The following is a 20,949-nucleotide window of genomic DNA, read 5'->3' as shown; positions in this document are numbered from 1 at the left end:
CTGCCCACTAAGATTGGCCCTAGTTTTGATTTGGGGCTCTGGGAACCATTATCTCTATGCCAAAGGGGACATGTTGAGGGTACAAACCACAGAATCCTGAGCGAAAACATACTAGATTTCCAGTCTCTAGTCAGAAGACCTTCCTTTGAATTCAGACTCTGTTTTTGTTAGTTTGTTTGTTTTGATCACCCTTGTAAACTTCCCCTCAAGGGTAGATAGAACTGGGCCTGGAGTTCAGGAAGACCTGAATTCAAATCCAGCCTCAGACACTTGCTAGCTGTGTGACCCTGGGCAAGTCATTTAACCCTCTTTGCCTTAGTTTCCTCATCTGTAAAATGAAAAGGAAATGGAAAACCTCTCTAGTATCATTGCCAAGAAAATCCTAAATGGGATCACAAAGAGTCAGCCATGACTGAAATGACTGAACAACATCAAAACCTCCCCTCTCTGGGTCCCAATTTCCTCACCTATCAAATGGGACAATTGGTTGGACTAGATCAGGGATTTTTCACCTGCACATAGGGAGGAAAAAACATCCTTAATTTCACTAACCTCAAGCTGAAATTTGGCATTTTATTCCATATAAATATAGGCAACAAAGTATAGTAGGATTAGCAGTACGACTGACTTTATCACTGAAAAAATAACTGATATCTTCCTATCACATTACAGTAAATAGATATAGAAATATCATTTATGCTCATCACTACTTTGACATTACTCTAGTTATTATACCCACCACTAGGTACATTACTATATCACAAATATGTTGGGGGGTTTTTTGTTTTGGTTTGTTTGGGGGTTTTTTGGGTGAGGCAATTGGGGTTAAGTGACTTGCCCAGGGTCACACAGTTAGTAAGTGTCAAGTGTCTGAGGCCAGATTTGAACTCAGGTCCTCCTGTCTCCAGGGCTGGTGCTCTATCCACTGTGCCACCTAGCTGCCCCCTACAAATATGTTTTTAAAAATAAATTGATAGCAGTATTTAAATAGAATTGCTTCCCTTTTAATTCCATTTTAATACATTTAAAAACATTATCTTTTTAAAGGGCATAGGCTTCACCTTACTTACTGTGCAAAGGATACATGACACAAAAAGGGTTAAGAACTCCTGAAATGAAGGAAGTATAACATTCCTTCCCTTCAAAATCCTAAAATCCAGTGGATCATTTTGCTCAACTCCACTGTGTCCTTTCTATACTGGGTTCTGCAACAATGCTCTTAGCACAGAGGAATCCAGGGATCCCAGACTCTATTTCCTGTGCTTTTCTAAGCAACCCAAAAGACATCATCACATACCTTGCCACGTGCTCCTGTGGGCAGAAGACTGGAATTTGGGCAGTAAAGGCACAACAGAATTCTCTGAAAATATTCTCTCCCCTTCTCAGCACCCCAAAGGAGGGGAAGAGAGCTCATCAGGCCACCAGGGGGCAGGGAAACATCACAAAGAAAGTCCTGAGCCCAAGGTTTGTTTAAGTGTATCTGGGTGGAAAGATGTCAAAAAGCTATGGAACACGGGCCTCTTCCGCTCTAGTGGAGGATGACCGGAACTAAAAAGAAGCTCGGAGATCATTTAGTCCAACCTCTTCACTGTAGAAACTGACAAAGATGGCAGAAACAGAATGTATCCAAGTCTCCTGACTCGGAATCTAACATTTTTTTTCCACCATGGCATTCCACCTCTAAACTTCTCATCCTCCTTGTCTCTAGAGGCAGCTAGGTAGCAAAGTAGTCAGAACACTGGGCCTGGAGTCAGCAAAACCTGAGTGCAAATTTAGCCTTGGACATTTACTTATGGCAAGTCACTTGAACCTTTGTCTGCTTTAGTTTCCTCAATTGTAAAGTGACACTTCACTGGGTTGTTATAAGATCAAATGAGGGGCAGCTAGGTGGCGCAGTAGATAGAGCACTGGCCCTGGAATCAGGAGTACCTGAGTTCAAATCCGGCCTCAGACACTTCACACTTACTAGCTGTGTGACCCTGGGCAAGTCACTTAACCCTCACTGCCCCACAAATAGATACATAGATAGATAATAGGTAAATAGATAGATGATAGATAAACAAATAGATACATAGATATAGATAGATAAATAAATAAATGAATGGATGAATAAATAAATGTTTGTGCCCTTTTTTCTGTCCCAAGAAGCAGGGAAGTCTTTCCTGTCCTCCCAAACCAAATAAACAAGGCCAAATAAACAAGGAACCAATACTTTCGACAGGGATTTCTGCACAGTGACAAACTCAGCAGCCCAACTTCTCCTCCTCCTTCTAACTCTGCTTAACCTTCTCACCTTCTCCCATTCAATTTGACATCCCATCTCTTCCTAAAAGAGAGGCAGTGCCCTGCAGTGCAAAGAGGCTTGGTTAAAACACCTGGGTTCATCTTGAACCAGAAAGTTTACTTCTCTTCTAAGACTGTTTCCTAATCTTTAAAGCAGGAAGAGTGGACAAAATGACCCCCATCATTCATTTCTAACATTCTATGACTCTGAGATTCAATACTTCTCAGTTCCCTCCTCTGTAAAATGGGAATATCTGCATTATCTACTTTACAGAGTAGCTTTAATATTTCCAAATGGGCTATGGAGGGCAGCTAGGTGGCACAGTGGATAAAGCACTGGCCCTGGATTCAGGAAGACCTGAGTTCAAATCCAGCCTCAGATGCTTGACACTTACTAGCTGTGTGACCCTGGACAAGTCACTTAACCCTCATTGCCCTGCAAAAAAAAAAACACACAAATGGGCTATGGAAAGGTAAATTATTATTACAGTGAAAACACTACATTCACTATTACTACTCTTATGCACTCAAATTCCTCTGCTTGGCTTTTGAGACTCCTCCATAGTCTGTCCCCATCTTACTTTTCCAGTTTGTTGGGCCACAATTCCCCTTATGTAGAGGCTTAAGCTTGGCCCTTAATTAAATCTGCCTTTTGTTTTCCACCATTTTTATTTTATGTGTTTTCTTACATCCCCAAGACTTATTCTTCTGCTGAGTACTTCTCTATCACCCGTAGGGTGGTGACCCAAATTTTCTAGAACTTTAAATTTTACAAAACATTTTCTTCATAACACCTCTGTGAAGCAGTACAAAATTATCATGCCCATTTTTCAAATGAGGATGCCGAGATTCAGAGAGATCAGCTGAATTTGCCCAAGACAATATGAGTATCAGATCCAAGATTCAAACCCAAGGTACTCTTGACACCAAGATCCATGTGCCTTCCACTGCACTGTACTGGTTCTTCTTAGCTTAGCCCTGAAAATCATGACCTTCAATAAATACTTAGAGCTGAAAAGACCCTAAGAGAAGAACATCTTGTCCATCCACTTCATTTTTTTTTGTTTTGTTTTGTTTTGCAGAGCAATGGGGGTTAAGTGACTTGCCCAGGGTCACACAGCTAGTAAGTGTCAAGTGTCTGAGGCCATATTTGAACTCAGGTCCTCCTGACTCCAGGGCCAGTGCTTTATCTACTTCGCCACCTAGCTGCCCCATCCACTTCATTTTACAGATGAGAAAACGGAGTATGAGATGAAGTAACTAAACTACAAACTCTTTTCCTGGTTGGTCTGGACCGATTTCAGACCAAGTTTAAAAGAAAGATCCAACCTCAGAAAGAAAGCACAGCAACCGCTAACCCCTAAGCTCTGGTAGGTGGTTGAGCTGAGGGGGACAATATGACTAAATGAGTCATTTCTGAATTTCAAGATAACCCTACAGAGACAGGCTGGCTGCCAAAGTCTCTACCCTGACCAAGGACCCTTGGAGGGAGCTACGATCATAAAATCATAGGGAATATACATTTAGAGCTGGATGAAACCTTGGGGATCCTCTCATCAAAGCCCTACATTTTACAAGTGAGGAAATAAGGCCCCGAGGAGACATCACAGAGTATCTATCACAGCATCTCAGAGTGGAAAATGCCTCAGAGGCCGCTTAGTCCTGCCCATATCTGAATGGGGATGCTCTGAACTATGCACCAAAGAAGCAATCATCCAATCTTTGCCTGTGGACCTGGAGGGAGGGAGGAGCCGCTGCCTACCCAGGCAGACTGCTCCACTGTAGTAAGTGCCAGTGCTCCCAAAGTGTTTTTCCTTAAACAAAGGCTAAATCTGCCTCTCTATTGCTTCTATGCTTTGTTTTTTATTCTACTCTCCATGGCCAGGCAGGACAAGTCTTGATCTCTCATCCAACAGATAGCCCTTCCAATACTTTAAAATTGCTTTCATGGCCCAACTTAAAGCTTATCTTTTCCATTTCCCTCATATAATCCTCAGATGACACGACCTCAAGGCCTTTCTCTAGGTGGTCTCTCTCCTCTGGATGCTTTCCAGCTTATCAGTGTCCTTTTTTTTTTTTTTTTTTTTAGTGAGGCAATTGGGGTTAAGTGACTTGCCCAGGGTCACACAGCTAGTAAGTGTTAAGTGTCTGAGGCAGGATTTGAACTCAGGTACTCCTGACTCCAGGGCCAGTGCTCTATCCACTGCGCCACCTAGCTGCCCCATCAGCGTCCTTCTAGAACTGAACCCAACACTCCAGAGAGCAATGGAAAGATCACCTCCCAAAACCCAGATGCTATCTCTGTCAAAGCAACAACAACAAAAATGCATTTGTTCTTTTTGGGTGTAATAACATACTGTAGAGTCATATTGAGTTAATTCAGTAAAATCTTCGGTGAGAAAAATCACTGCATACATCTCCCCCATTTTGTACTTGGTAAGCTGATATCTTGAAACCAAATGGGAGACAACATTTATTCCTATTAAATCTCATCTTTTTCAATTCAAGCCAATGCTTTCTCTTGTCAAGGGTTATTTGGATCCTATCATCCAGATCAGCTGTGCCTCTCAGCTTTGTGTCACATGCAGATTTGAAAAGCAGGTCATCCATGCTTTCATTCAAGTTACTGATAAAAATATTAAATGGCTCGGAGACAAGCACAAATCAATAGGGCACTCAACTAGAGACCTTCTTCCAAATTGACCTCAAACTGTTAATGACTATTCTTTCAGATTGGTCATTTGGCCAGTTATGACTCCCCCTAATTGTACCATGATCTAGTGGCATGTCTCCATCTCATGCACAAGAACAGCCTGAGAGACTTTGTCAAGAGCTACATCATTCCCCTGACCTTTTTGTTGTTGTTGTTCAGTTGTTTTAATCATATCTGACTCTCCATGACCCCTTTTGGGATTCTCTAGGCAGATACCGGAGGGGTTTGCCATTTCCTTCTCCAGCTCATTTTACAGATGAGGAAACCAAAGAAACCAGGTTAAGTGGTTTGCCCAGTGTCACACAGCTAATGTCTGAAGTCAGATTTGAACTCAGGTTTCTCTGACTATAGGCACCTAGCTGCTCCCGACCTACTAACCTAGTAATCCTCCCAAAGAAATAATGCAAATAGGAGCCATGATTATAGACATCAAGTCTTTTGACACCTCTCCTGTTCTCAGTGGTCTTTCGGTAATCACTGACCACCACAACTGCCAGTTTTCTTCAGGACTTTGGAATATTATTCATCTGGGCAAGATGACTTGGACTTGTGAAGGACAGCTAGGTTCTTTCTTATTTTCTCCTACTTATTGAATTTCTCTAGAATTTCTATTGGTCATTTTAATTGCATCCTTTCCAATCCAGAATACTTCTACCTTCTCTCCATCATAAGTTCTACCTTCTCCCTTTATCATCTTCCCATTTGACCAAAGCCATTGTTAGCAGAGGGCCAGTGGGTCCTTGATAACAGAAGACCATCATGGTGAAGATAAAAGGGAAAGGAGATGGAAGGAAGGTAGGAGGAAAGTGTGCTTCCTCCCTAAAGCAGTTAAACCAACCTTCTAGAAACAATAAGTAGTAGAGGACCACCACAGAGAGGAAGCATGCTACCCCTACTTCACTATACATGAGTGTCCAGGGTCTGCTTCCCCCCACCACCATGCTAGTACAAATGCATCCAACTAGAGCAGATTGCCCAAGGGCCACGCTCATGCAGGACACCTGGGATTATGTTGAAAGATTTAAGGACACTGATCAATGCAATGACTAACCATAATTCCAGAAGGCTGATAATAGGGAAAAAAATGCTACCTATCTCCTGACAGAAAGATGGTGGACTCAATGCAGAAGAAGACAATTACTTTTTAGACATGGCCAATACAGGAAGAGGAAAGGGGATGGGCATTTATTAAGCACCTACTATGTGGCAGGCACCAGGCTTTACAAATATTATCAGGAATTTGTTTTGCTTGACTCTACATATTTATTGAGGGTTTTGTTTTGTTTTGTTTTTCCAATGTGAGGAGGAAAGTTGGGAGGGAGGGAAAAGAGATTTTTGTTTATTTTTTAAAATCTAATTTTAGAGGGCAGCTAGGTGGCACAGTGAATAAAGCACCAGCCCTGGATTCAAAAGGACCTGAGTTCAAATTTGACCTCAGACACTTGACACTTGCTAGCTGTGTGACCCTGGACAAGTCACTTAACCCTCATTCCCCCCACACACACACACAAAATAAATATATAAATAAATAGATATTTGTTTTAAAACTTTTTTAAAATTTAATTTTAAAAATTATTAAGAGAAACCATACCCCATAAAAGGATACCTGTCATTAGCAGTTATGGCTGCATTTGTCATCCTCAGAGTATCCAGAGGTCTTTGTCTTGTCTCTTCTTCCCTCCCCCCTCCGCAGGTGCTGGAGTTCCCCTTTATAGCTTTGCACTTGGAAAAGGCCCCCAGTACTTTCTATTTGCCAGTATAGCTTTGGGGAGTGGCGGGACTTGTTTGTTGTCATTCTAAACTGGAACATTCTTGACACTGTTCTTAGAGGATTTTGCTTTGCTTTCCTATACATTCTCTATTCCCTGACCTCACTTCCATCTTCTGTATATGCTCCTTTAAAAAGAAAAAAACAACTTAGTTGGTGGGTCACTTTCCGGTTTATCCATATCAGTCTCTTCAGACAACTCTCCCTTTCCCTTTCTTCTCTGAGGTCACACAATTAGTGAGTGAAAGAGCTAACACGAGAAACCAGGTCGCCCCCAGAAGAGAGGAAGGAAGGATTATGCCTATCAAGGGCATCAGGGGTAGGAGAAGCAAAGGTCAGAGGAGAGGAGGTGCCCAGAGAGCCTGAGGGTATTGGCTGAGAAGTTTTCGGTTGGGTCTGGTGAATCCCCTGAGGCCGGCAGTCTGGCAGGGAGTGTGGGGGTGGAGATATTTAGGGCTAAAGGGTGAGGAAGTGGATTTGAGGCTTCCTGGGTTGGGGAAGGGGGGGTGGCATCAGTACCAAGTGTGAAAGGTCACAGCTGAGTGGGAAGGGAGTGATGACTAAGTGCTGCAGACATCTGCCCAATTCATCCAACGGAGTGAACATCCTTGTCCAGGAGCTCAGGAGACAGTGGGTGATTTTCAGGATTCCACTCACCCTACAATGCCAAGGATGGAAGAAAGGCATCAAACTTCAAGGAATCCAGAACAAAGAGGGGATTAAGAAAAGATCACAGTGTCATATTGCTTGCCTTCTCAATGTGTGGGAGAACGACAGGCAGGGGGGAAAGAATTTGGAACTCACATTTTTTTGTACATGTAATTGGGAAATATGTAATGAAATAAAAATATTTTTTTTAAAAGAAGCTATCTTTGCCATGGCAAAGAATTGGAAATCGAGGGGATGCCCATCAGTTGGGGAATGGCCGAACAAGTTGTAGTATATGAATGTAATGGTATTGTAAGGGCCTAAAATTCTAGCTATGATGTGTAAAATCTAATGAGTGGTTGCCTTAAATTAGAAGCTTTAGCAAGAGTTTAGACTTTTAAGTATTTATTAAAGTGCATCAGAAGTTGGTGAGGAGAGAGAGAGAGATAAAAGGCAAACTTCCTCTAACTATCTAATAGACCCAGCATCTGACCTTCCAAGCTGAGGTCAGGAACCCAAAAGACCCCTCCTCGGGGGCTTCTCCCAGAATCCCCTTTGTGAAACCAGAAATAGGGCCATACACACACACACACACACACACACACACACACACACACACACAGCTCCAAGCTAATTGGTTGGTACCTCTGATTGACAGGTCCCATGGGTGGTTCTATAGCTGTAACTTCCGGATGCCAGGTAACTTCTGGATGCTAAAGTCACATGGTTTCCAAGTCACATGCTTTTTCCTCATGGCGGAGCTTCCCTGCAATATCTCTCCCAGCAGGGGGTGTCATTCCAATTCTCACAGTATACTATTGTGCTATAAGAAATGATGATCAGGCAGATTTCAGAAAAACCTGGAAAGACTTAAGTGGACCGATGCTGAGTGAAGTGAGCAGAACCAGGAAAACATTGTACACAGTAACAGCAACATTGCGGGATGATCAACTATGATAGATTTAGCTCTTCTCAGCAATACGATGATCCAAGACAATTGCAAAGGACTCATGATGGAAAATGTTCTCCACATACAGAAAAAAGAACTGTAGATTCTTAATGCAGATTGAACCATGCCATTTCTACTTTTGTTTTTGTTTTCTTTTTTTTTTTTTAGGTTTTTTCCCTTTTGTTCTGATTCTTTTTTTCACATGACTCATGCAGAAATATGTTCAATATGATTGTACATACATAACCTATATTGCTTTCTTCCTTGGGAAGGGAGGGAGGAAGAAAATCTGGAACTCAAAATCTTAAAAAAAAAGTTGAAAAAAATCTTTACATGTAACTGGAAAAAAGAAAATACTATTAAGATTGAAAAAGAGGGGCAGCTAGATGGCACAGTGGTAAAGCACCGGCCCTGGAGTCAGGAGTACCTGAGTTCAAATCCGGCCTCAGACACTTAACACTTACTAGCTGTGTGACCCTGGGTAAGTCACTTAACCCCAATTGCCTCACTAAAAAAAAAAAAAAAAGAGATTGAAAAAGAAAAGACCATAGGATCATAAGATCAAGAATTTAGAACTGGAAGGTATCTTAGAAGTCATTTAGTCTAAATCCTTCATTTTACAGCTAAGAAATGGAGGCCTGGAGAGGGTAACTTCCCTCATACAGGTAATCAGGATTGGAATTGAGTTCCACTTTCTCCAGATCCAATCTTCTTTCCACCACAGAATACTATCTCAGACAGCCCAATCAAAAGGGTCCAACCCCAGTATTATTAAAATGTGCATAAGATCCTAGGACCTAACCCTGATTTCTTTATGTTTTCTGGTTTCATTTATAGCAAGAATGTAAATCTTGATATGGTTCAGTTGCTCAAGTTGCCATTGGACAAGGATCCCACACTTGGAGAGCTGCCATTTTCATAGCCGGTCTTGACCTATATCATTATTAACACCTTCTGAACTCCCCCATCACCCTGCCAGGATTGTTGTAGAGGAACTCACAGGAATTTGGGCCATTTTGTAATTTTTTTAATTTCAAAGGTTATTAAAGAATTCAGTGGGGGCAGCTAGATGGCACAGTGGATAGAGCACCAGCCCTGGAGTCAGGAGTACCTGAGTTCAAATCCGGCCTCAGACACTTAACACTTACTAGCTGTGTGACCCTGGGCAAGTCACTTAACCCCAATTGCCTCACTAAAAAAAAAAGAATTCAGTGTCTTGAGGCTAAGCTTCTGGCATTGAGTCTCTCTAGTCTTCAGGCAGCAGACACAGTCTGGTACCATATTTGAAGTCTTCCTGCAAGAGCTAATAGAACCCAGGCACAGCCTTCAAGAAAAAAAAATCCATTTATCTCCCAGCCATGAGGCCTCAGAGTCATGTTTTTGTGGATAGAGAAGAGAGATTAGAGTAGAAAATAACACCAGGAGGGAAAAAAGTATTTTGTCTAGATCATACAAATTAATTTTTAGATTAAAATGAGATATTTCTTTTGTTCCATCAAGGACAATTTTTTTAAATAGAAAGATGTCTTTGGGACCTCTGGTTATACTGCCCCTTTTTGTTGTTGTAATGGTGGATTGGCCAATGGGAGTCCAGTTCTCAGAGCACGGTAGGAGGGGTAGAATTCTACCTACTACCCATCAACATGGGAGGCCCAGTGAGGGTATGTGATAATAGGCAATATAGGGGCCCTACCCTCTTCCCCCATTCAGGGCACATGCAGTTATATTATGTGACTATTTCATATCTGCTTACTTTGTAATAAAGAAAAGTCTTTTAATTGTCTGCTGATCCAGAACATAGAGTAAATATAAAAGTCTTCCACAGAGAAACTTGAACTTTCTCTTCCCTGGTCACAAACAAGTGAAGAAATGCTATAAGCCTCTGGTTGAGAGGAAAGAGAGAGAGAGAGAGAGAGAGAGAGAGAGAGAGAGAGAGAGAGAGAGAGAGAGAGAGAGAGAGAGAGAGAGAGAGAGAGGGAAATTAATTGGCTAGTGAGCCAGAACTGAAAGTGCATACAAAAGCCTTTTCTTTTTCTGGCCAACACAGCTCATGCATTCACTAGTTGACTCACCATCAATCAATTGATCAACAAGTATTTATTAAGTACCTACTATGTGCTAGGAACTGGGCTGGGCACTGGGGGTACAAATACAAAGAAATAAATAATCCCTACCCAAAAGGAGCTTGCGTTTTAATGGGGGAGAAAACAAGGATATAGTAAAATAGATGTAGAATAAAAATTAAGTAACTAAATACAAATATATACCAAGTAGTTAAATACAGTGTAGGTCAAGAGGGAGAATGTCAGAAGTTAAGGGCTTCCCTTTCAGGAAGGGCTTCATGCAGAAAATAGTGTTTAAAGGAAGAGAAGAGGGAGTATATACAAAGATAAATAACATCACAGGATTTATAGCTAGAAATCACAGAGTTCAACTCCCTCATTTTGTACCTAAGGAAAATGCCATTCCCAAGAGATTAATATATGGCTTGGCCAAAGTCATACATGTAACAATTGGAATGACGCCACCTGCTGGAGACTTACTATAGAAAAGCTGCGCCATGAGGTGAAGGTCTCTGAGGGCAAGAAAATGCATCTTTTCTTTGGCGTCAGGAAGTGACGTTTGCTAGTGGGAGGAAGAAGGGGGGGCCTGGCGCTCTGACTGGGATTCTCTTTCCTGTGGACTCTGGTGGAGAAGGCAGCTAGAAATGGGCTCTCCCTTTAATAGATAGATGAATGTAGGCCTTTCTCTCTTTACCAAATTCTTATTCTCCTTAATAAATGCTTAAAAGCCTAACTCTTGCTAAAGCTTATAATTTATTGGCGACCACTCATTAGATATTTTAGACAGACTAGCTAGAATTTTAGCTTTAACATATAGGTTAGGTGGTAAGGAGAAGAGTGGTATTAAAATCCATTGGAGGGCAGCTAGGTGGCACAGTGATAAAGTACTGGGTCTGGAGTCAAGAAGACTCATCTTCCTAAGTTCAAATCTGGACTCAGACACTTACCAGCAGTGTGACCCTGGGCAAATCACTTAACTCTGTTTGCCTCAGTTTCCTCATCTGTAAAATGAGCGGAAGAAAGAAATGGCATGTTCCAGTATCTTTGCCAAAATGGCATGGATACTCCAGTATCTTTGCCAAGATAATCCAAAATAGGGTCACAAAGAGTTGAACAACAACAAAATAAAACCCAGCACCTCTGACTCCAGAACCCAGTGGTTCTTTCCCTTTGTTATACCATACCACCTCTTCCTTGAGGCACTGAGGTGTCTTAAAAATATTTGTTGATTGTAAAATGAATGCCTGAGCCCTATTGAACCCAGCTGTTTCCTCTGGCCCAGGAAGAAAGGGGAAGGAAATGTGTAGGTGTGTGATGGTGGGTTGGGATGGGGAGGAGAGAGGGGAGACCCCCACCTAAGTACCTTTCCTCTAATCATCTACCACAGAAGGAAAGAAGGAAGCTGATGAGGGCAAGAAACATGAAGAGGTTAAGCACTACTCTTGAGTTTCCCACCTTCTCTGAATCCCTCTACTCTTTGCCACACAACTTAGCTCTTAATTAATGTGATTAGTGTTCTATGTTGTTTCATAGATAGTAATACCAGGAGCAGTGATACTAGTAAAACCATGGTAATATTGCTCAGCTACAGCAGAGCTTCCTGGGGGTGGAACTCCTAAAGAACAATAATTCATGTTTATAGAGCACAGTGCTCCCCCACCTCCAGTCCCAAAGTCAATGATGTTGTCTGTGAAGTGGGTATTATTATGCTCATTTTACAGATGAGGAAAACAAGGCCCAGGAAGATTAAGTAGTTTGCCCATGGTTACATAGTTACTGATGCTAAGAACCCCTTATTCTACTCCATTGTACTCAGCTCATCTTCTTGTTGTTGTTGTTGTTGTTGTCTGTCCTTCTTTCTCTAAGAGGACCATGACATCTGGAGGTGATGTCATGGCTTGCAGTGAATTGGATTTAAGTGAGGGAAGACTATGCAAGGTGACCAGCCTCACCCTCTCCTCTAGAGCCATTTGAGTCCAATGGCAAGATATATACAATCAGGACAACTGGAGAAAGCCTTGGACGTTTGAGGCAATAGGGGTTAAGTGACTTGCCCAGGTTCACGTAGCTAGTAAGTATTAAATGTCTGAGGCCGGATTTTATGTCAGGTCCTGCTGACTTCAGAGCCAGTGCTCTATCCACTGCACCACCCAGCTGCCCCACTCTGTTCATCTGTACTCTACTAGACCAGTAGGTAGAGACCCAGTCTTATATCTCACCCAGTACCAAACCTAGAACCTTGTTCACAGATTACTGTCCAATTGTTTCAGTCGTGTCCAACTCTTTGTGACCCCATTTGGGGTTTTCTTGGCAAAGATACTGGAGTGCTTTGCCATTTCTTTCTCCAGCTCATTTGACAAATGAGGAAACTGAGGCAAAGAGGGTTAAGTGACTTGCACAGGGTAACACAGCTATCATCTAGAGCCAGATTTGAACTCAGGAGATGTTCTTGATTTCAGGCCTGGCACTCTATCCACTGCACCACCTACTTGCCCAGCACATATACAGTACCTATTATATACCAAGAGAGGCAGCTAGGTGGCACAGTGGATAGAGCAACCAGTCTGGAATGAAAAAGACCTCAGTTCAAATCCAGCCTCAGATACTTATGAGCTATGTTACCCTGGATGGGTCACTTAACCCTCTTTGCCTCAGTTTCCTCATCTATAAAAATGAGCTGGAGAAGGAAATGGCAAACCAGTCTGGTATCTTTGCCTAGAAAATGCCAAATGGGGTCATGAAGAGTCAGACACAACTGAAAAACAACTAAACAACAAGCATGCCAGGAACTATGCTAAGTGTTTTGTAAATATTATTTCATTGTGTCCTCACTACAACCCTGGGAAGTAGGTGTTATTGTCTTGGGAACCAACAACTCCACTGCCCCCAGCAGCTTAAGGACCTCCATCCAGCCTTTCTTTCTCCTAGCCCCAGGTTTGTGATGGATATTAGAGGCTTCTAGGACTATCATAACCTACCCCTTGAAAAAAAGGAAGTAAGGAAGGGAACAAGCATTTACGAAGTGTCTATTATGTGCCAGGCACTGCACTAAGCATTTTACAAATATTTTTATGGATGGGAAAACTGAGGCAAACAGGTTAAGAGATTTGCCCAAAGTCGCACAGCTAGTAAGTGTCTGAGGTTGGATTTGAACTCAGGCCTTCCTGAATCCAGGCCCAGCACCCTATCCTCTGTATCACCTAGCTGCTTCTATGAATCAAGAAAGGGAGAAAATGAAGCTACAGAGTGAAGACATATGCCTTCACTCCCATCCCTACCATTTCTCAAGGTAGAGACTGGTGTTTTCTTTAGAAGTCCTAGCCTCAGAATTCAGAGACCTGAGTCCTAGTCCTAGCTCTCTCACTGACCTACTGTGTGACCTGGCAAGTCACTGACCCTGAGTTTGGGACCCTCATTTGTAAAACAGGGGTAAAAGGGAGTCCCAAATCACCACCTCACATGGCTGCTGTAGGGACTGAGCTTTGCTCCATAAACACTGTTGTTATTCTCTAGATTCTGCTTCCCAAGGAAGCTCAGCAGTTACTCAGCCCTAATTTTCCTCCTTCTTCCTCCAGAAACTTCTGAGGTATAGGCTACTAGCTATGGGCAGAAGTGGAGAACTGGGGCACTTGATGGGCCTGGGAGAGGAAGGAGTCTGGAGCAGTGTGGCCATTACTGGTTAAAGGTGTGGGAGAAGAATGATGAGGTGCCTCAGCCTTTCCTCGGTGGGAAGGAAGACTAGGCATTGTCCCAAGAGCAGAATATGGTGGTGCCCAGGCCTTCTCCCTGGAGCAAGGCTGATCCTGTCTGGCCCAAGGCAGTGGCTAGTCTCATGGTCTGACCCACACCCCACCTTTACCAACACCCACAGCACCCCCATCAGAATCAAAGCAACTCAAGGCAGAGAAGGAAAAGGTAGATGCTAGTGGGGACCAAGAACTCCACTGCTCCTAATAGGTCACAGACCCCCATCCTTCCCCCTCTTTCTCCTAGCCCCAGATTTATGATGAGGAATAGGGCTCTCAAATCCACCCTTGGAGAAAGGGAGTGAGGAAGGGAACAATCATTTATTAAGTGCCTACTATGTGTCAGGCATTATCTCATTTGATAATTGCTATTGGAGAGAAAAAGGGTAGTTAGTGTGCTTCTATATCTGATAAAATGATCCATCTTCTTCATTAAAAACAAAAAATCAAACCAGTGTCAGTGTCTGGGAGTCACATCTCCTGACTTTCCCACAGCCATTTCTCTGCACTCCCACACCCAGACCTCCCTCCTTCCCTCCAGGACTGACTGAGAAGAGGAGGAAGAGTAAGGTCTGACTTAGAAATGGCTTAAGAGCCCCTTCAAGCCCTTACACTAAGACAGGAAGCTTAGCGTTGTTTTGTGTTTGGTTTTGTTTTTTCTTTAAAAACAAAAAAACAAATGTTTTATTAAAACATCCACAATGTTCTGTATAAATATAAAGTGCTAATTTTCCAAGCCTGCCCACAGGGCTTGTGGGCTTGGGGGAAGTGGGGGAGGGGGGAGAGGGGGGAGTGGTAAATGTCAGTTGAACATAAATAGTTTTCCAGTACAACACACACATACACACACACACACATATGCTGTATTGCTTTCCTGCGGAAGGAAGATGCTGGTGATAGAGTATATTAGTCCACTGAGTCATCCAGCACTCCCAGGATCCTCTGTAATTGTCATGAGCTAGGCTCATTCTCAAGGCCCTGTGATCATGGGGAGGCCCTTCTCCCTACCCCAGCCCCTACCCCCCAGGCAGCCAGGGTTTCACAGCACAGGTTTCAGAGTTAGGGGCCCCAGTGCCTTGGGCTTGTGGGAGATCCAGGTTGGAGAACAGTAGTGAATCTCATGGTTGGGGGCGGGGGACTATCTGGGGTGGTGGTGGTAGAGCTAGACTAGGAATTTTGGCAATTGACCCCAAAACCAGGGTCAGGGGCCAGAAAGGCAGGAAGAAATAGATGTGTGTGGGGCCTAATTAATTTCTGCCTGTTGAGGAAGGGGAGAGGGGGAATGGAAACGAGCTGCTGTTCACCCCTATCCCCTCATTCATGGGGAGGGTTTGACCTCACACCCAGAGCAGAAGAGCACCGAATCAGGACACCCAGCATGCTGTCTTTCTTCATGTTCTTTCCCCTCCCACTGGTACCATTCACAGCTTTCCAAAGAAAGGGTACCCAGAAGTGGGGAGGGGGTTACCCCCCCACCCCCCACCGAGAGAGGGAATCAGTTCTCACAGCTTGCCCTGCTCTCCACCACTCAGGTGAGGCTTTTCCCAATGATCTGGAAAGTCCTTACTGGCCGGGGCCAGAGCAGAGTCCTTTCACGGAGAGCAACAGGCCTGATCCCACATATGAGCCAGGATTAGGCGATGCCACCTCCCCTCCTAGTGGCAGAGCACTTGGGTTTCGAACTGCAGAAGCTGTCCCATGAAACCAAAATTGGGGGAGATGATCCCACGACGCTGTTTGACAAAGTCGAAGGCCTCCTCCAATTTCACCCTGCGGCTCTGCATCAGGTATGCCAAGCAGATGGTGGCTGAGCGTGAGATGCCTGCTTGGCAGTGTACCAGGACTCTTCCCCCAGAATTCTTCACTGAGTCTGCAGAGGAGGAGAAAGGGGTGGTCAGAGAAGCTAGGAAAGAGGGGAAGTTAAACTTTTGCTCCTAGGTACTTTCCTTGTTCCAGGAGTCTGTTCCCCACTTGTCACCACCACCAGCTTTGCTTCTCCTACCACCTTTCTCATAACCTGAGCACAATGCCAGAGAAGGTGCACTCTAGATGGAGGGCCCTAGTGGGAGGGCAGTAAGCTGCACACTCGCGCACGTGCGTGTGAGCACAAACACACACACACTTCAGCTTATATGTTAAATCCCCAAACCCAGGTCCTTAACTTTATTCACTGACTAGAATTCTCAACAAAGGATCTCCAAAGATGGAAAGCTTCTTACCAATGAAGCCAATAGCCTCCTGGAACCAGACACTGATTTCAACCATCTGGTTGTCCTCCACAGGGATACTCTTGTAACGGAAAAGGCCTTCAAAGTGGTTTGGACAGTTGGCAGAAACATTGAGCACAGCTGTGATGCCCAGAGCCTGAAGGCCCTTGAGGTCAGAAGAATGGCTGCAACTGCCAAGGTAGAGGAAGGGCAAGATCTCCACAGGGCCGCCCTGAGGGAAAAAGAAAGAGCAGGTGAGATCCTTTACTCAGCCCCACTGTCACCCCAACCCTTTCCAGTAGCCCATCAGGAGGCACCAGAGGAAAACAATTCCCTGTCCTAATCTGCTGCCCTGAAGGTCTCAGAGAATTTAGAATGGACAGAAACACATCCCCAGAGGGGGAAACTCAGCCCAAGAGGAGTATGCGTCACGTCTTACATAATAATGTCAGCCCTCACATAATAATATGAGTGTTGCATATGATAAAGTCTGAATGATCTCATCTAGACCTATAATAAGCACATACACATTCACACACACACAGAGGATCACAGGATTCAGAGCTGGAAAGGATCCTAGTGATCATCTAACCTCCCCATTTAACTGATGATGAAGAAATGGGGTCCACACAAATTAGGAGATTCACCAGAGAGCAGTCAAGGGGGTAGCAACTAGCAGAAACTACACTGGTTGTGTTGTATAGACACATGAACCCCATATATATCAAACATCCAGTTCAATTTAATCCAACAGACATTTATGAAATGTGTAAGAACTGTGATAAGAACGAGGAACTCGAAGAATAGTGAAGCCTGCTCTCAAGTAGCGTACTTTGTAGCAAGCGAGATTCAAATGTAATAGACAGGTAAGCAAAAACAAAATAATGCCAAGTTGTGTTTTTTTTCCCAAAACAAAGAGCATGCTTTTAATTGAGAAGTTAAGGATGGAGATGAGAAAAGACTTCAGGTAAGAGGTGGCACCTGAGCTATGCTTTAAACCCATTCATATATGCACACATATAAAGGCACATCTACATCCCACACAGCACCATCATACACATATACACATACACACTCCCTCACACAGCCTCAGTCTTCTTTGCTTCAGTTTATAGCCTTCCTTAAAAAGGATTTCACATTTGGATTCTCCCAACCCCTGGGATGCAAGTGTCTCTAAAGTATCTGGCACTGTTGAGAAACCCAGACCAAGCCAAAGCCTCCATCACGAGTCACTCACCTGGTCGTACAAAGGAGCCCCAGTACTTGGCCGACTGCTCTCTGTCTCAGTCACAGGTGGGGGTAAAGCTGGCGCAGGAGGTTCTGAGCACAGATCTGGGAAACTGGCCTGGAAGCCTTCGAAGCCTCCTGTAGAGAAAACAATGGAGGGGAGCCATGAACAGGGGATATAGAGAAGCCGTGGAGCATGTCACACTAGCACGAGGCTGTGTGTCTTTGAATCATAGAACTTAGAGCCGGAAGAGACCGTAGAAATCAAGTCTAACCCTCTCCTTTTTCAGATCCATAGTGAAATTACTTGCCCAAGTTCACACAGAAAATAAGTATCAGAACAGCTCTTCTAGAGCAGGGCTTCTTAAACTTTTTCTACTGGCGACCCCTTTTCGCCCGAGAAATTTTTTACGCGACCCCGGGTATATAGGTATATAAAATAGGTATACAAATCAAACGTTTACGCCCAAATATTTTGCACGCCTCCTCCCCAATTCAGTTACGAGACCCCATATGGTGTCGCAACTCAGTTTAAGAAGCTTTGTTCTAGACCCAGGTTCCCCGATTCCAAACCCATTCTTCTTTCCCTTACGCTCCTCTTCTAGGACAGTGGTTAAGTAGTTACATACAAGCAAGGACTTAAGAGAACAGGAAAGGGACTGTGTTTACCTTGTAGGAAGCAGACAGCAGTGGGTCCGGCTCGAGTCTCCTGTAGCAAGGCAGTGAGCAGCATCCGAGGTAGACTGTCTGCCCGGAGTTCGGCCACAGAGTCGCTGGCTTCATCCAGCACCACCACTCGGGACAGCTCCCCCTGGCTCAGCCGGCCCAGCAAGGTCCGGTCGGGGATCAGCCAGTCCAGATGAACTCCGGCAGCCCCCCGGGACCTCCTGCGCAACAAGGCGTTCCAGTGCACAGGCCGGGCCTCCAGGACGTGACTCTGACAGAAGGCCAGGAAGGGCCGGCAGTCCAGCAGCAGAGTCCTGTCCACCTCGAGAGGGTCTCCCAGCAACCCCCGGAGCTCCCTGCTTTCCATGGGCAGCACTTCTTCCATCACCATGTTAGCTCCTGAAAAGGGCAGAGGAAGGAGACCCTGCCTGGTTCGGGGAATCACACCAAATACACAAAGAGTGGGCAAGGAGAGGAACTCCGGTCTCCTGTCCTGGATCCCCTCAGAATTCTCACACCCCACTCCCTTTTTCCGACTCCTACCCCTCGGGCTGCTACCAAGCATCTGATCTCTGAGCTCCTCTGAGCACTTAAATACCAGTCAGGCCCGCCCCCGAGTTGCCTTACAAGGGCAGTCTCTGAGAAGAGGAACTCTCTTTTAGGGCGGCTCTCTCACGTGTGGCCTCAGACAAAGCCAACCCCGCCCCCAGAGGGCTAGGGGAAAGGCCAGGGAAGTGCAGCTAGTGATGTTAACTGGGGGAGGAGACCTATGAAGAAGGGGGAGAGAGATTCATCATCTTCTGGGAAGGGAGTGAGTACCATTTGTCTAGAAGATCCCCGGGCCCAATCCCCAAGTAAATTCAGGGAACCACAGAAATTAGAACTGAAAGGGACCTAAAGAGATCAGCTAGTCTGACCCCCTTGTTTTACAGATGAGGGAACTGAGGTCTGAAGAAGCGGAGGAGTCTTGCTCAAGATCACCCACAGCAAAGAGGCCGTCAGGATTCCAGCCCTCCTCTTTTGACAAGTCCAAGGCTCTTTACTAAATCACCAATTATATATTCTAGAGTCCTAAAAAGTCCCCTAATAAATGACATGTTTCCAGGCCTATCTTAAACTAAAATCTAATCCAACAAGCAATTATTAAGTACATACTGTGTACAAGGCACTGTTCCTGATACTGGAGATACAAAAACCATATATGTGTGTGTGTGTATACATACATGTATATACATATACATATATAGATATTGTTTTTGCATCTCTGGGACATATATGTATGTTAGTGTTTGTATGTGTGTGTGTGTGTGTGTGTATATATATATATATATATATATACATATATTAATCTTTTCCCTCAAAGGGCTTACAATGTTGGGAGGAATGTCAGAGATTAATCCAACTCTCTTATTTTTAAGAAGATCAAACTGAAGGCCAAAGAAGTAAAAGGCATTTAACTCAGTTAACTTAGCGATCCCAAGTTCCGAAGAGCTCCTGAGATTTTGGCTTCCCAAATCTAAATGTGATCTTGGGCATTTTTGATTCTCCATAGTTTCTAGGAACACCTCAGCTTTTCCTTCCTTTGACCCTCACATGCTTCTCCCTGCTGAAAGTCCCATTCCCCTAGCCCTGCAAGACCTCTTTCCTTCAACCACTACTTCTTGTGTCTTGTAACCTCTTCCTCTCCTCCTCCAGGCTAACTTGGGATTTCTTTTTTTTTTTCTGAGAAATTGGAACTGTTAAAAAGAAAAAAAAGGAAAGTCTTACATTTCTACCTTATGTTGTTAGCACATCATACTTTCGAATGAGTACTTCATATGCTTTTGAAAACTCTTTCCTATCCCTAATCTCATTTAATCCTTATGTTGAACCTTCAACACTTCTCCATTTCACAAATGAGGAAATTGAGGTTATATTTTGCCCAAAGATATCACACAGAAAGTTAATGGGAGAACTGGAACTAAAACTTAGGCCTTTTATTCCAAGGCTCTTGTATAGGGCAGTGAAAAGGACACTGAACATAGAATCCAAATACCTGAATTCAAATCCCAGGTCTTTCACTTATTGTAAGTCTGTTAGGGCTTCAATTTCCTCACCAGTTAATGAGAAAGTTGAATTTGGGGATTCTTAAGCCTTTTTGTGTCATGGTGGCAGTCTGGTGAAACCTATTTCTGGTGGACCCCTTTCTCAGAATGATATTTTTAAGTGCAGAAAATAAAATACATAAGAATACAAGGCCAGGGGCAGCTAGGTGGCACAGTGGATAGAGCACCAGCCCTGGAGTCAGGAGGACCTGAGTTCAAATCCGGCCTCAGACACTTAACACTTACTAGCTGTGTGACCCTGGGCAAGTCACTTAACCCCAATTGCCTCACTAAAAAAAAAAAAAAAGAATACAAGGTCAGTAACTAGGATTTATGTGTCAGACACTGTGCTAAGTGATGAAGATATGAAGAAAGGCAAAAGCATGGTCCCTGCCTTCAAGGAACTCACAGTCTATGGGAGAGACAACATGCTGATAACTATGTACAAACAAGAGATATACAGGAGAAATTGGGTCTAGTCTCAGAGGGAAGACACTAAGATTAAGCATGACTGAAAGAGGCTTCTTGCAGAAGAAGGGGCTTTAACTAAGACTTGAAGTAATCCATGGAAATCAAAGCAAATTAATTATATTAA

General features: G+C 43.9%; 1 protein-coding gene across 1 annotated transcript; it reads right to left on the bottom strand.

Annotated features, from left to right (window-relative positions):
* Positions 1–14,879: 14,879 nt before the first annotated feature.
* Positions 14,880–18,816, bottom strand: DUSP2 (dual specificity phosphatase 2). Its single transcript, XM_043986576.1, has 4 exons — positions 18,274–18,816; positions 17,615–17,742; positions 16,390–16,609; positions 14,880–16,040 (listed from the first exon to the last, which is right to left on the bottom strand). Exons 1-4 carry the CDS (start codon positions 18,659–18,661, stop codon positions 15,826–15,828), a joined length of 951 nt encoding a protein of 316 aa, XP_043842511.1. The 5' UTR covers positions 18,662–18,816; the 3' UTR covers positions 14,880–15,825.
* Positions 18,817–20,949: the final 2,133 nt, after the last annotated feature.

This window comes from Dromiciops gliroides, chromosome 2 (genome assembly GCF_019393635.1).
Source record: "Dromiciops gliroides isolate mDroGli1 chromosome 2, mDroGli1.pri, whole genome shotgun sequence".
Taxonomy (NCBI): Eukaryota; Metazoa; Chordata; class Mammalia; order Microbiotheria; family Microbiotheriidae; genus Dromiciops; species Dromiciops gliroides.
Note: the sequence above shows the minus strand (reverse complement) of the source record. Positions and strands in the feature narration are given on the sequence as shown.

Excerpts from the sequence above, each read along its gene's own strand:
- DUSP2 (XM_043986576.1), bottom strand. The coding sequence starts at position 18,661 with ATGGTGATGGAAGAAGTGCTGCCCATGGAAAGCAGGGAGCTCCGGGGG. Across the intron at positions 17,743-18,273 it reads TGCTGTCTGCTTCCTACAAG|GAGGCTTCGAAGGCTTCCAG; the intron begins GTAAACACAGTC and ends TTTTCTCTACAG. Across the intron at positions 16,610-17,614 it reads GGGCTCCTTTGTACGACCAG|GGCGGCCCTGTGGAGATCTT; the intron begins GTGAGTGACTCG and ends TTTTTCCCTCAG.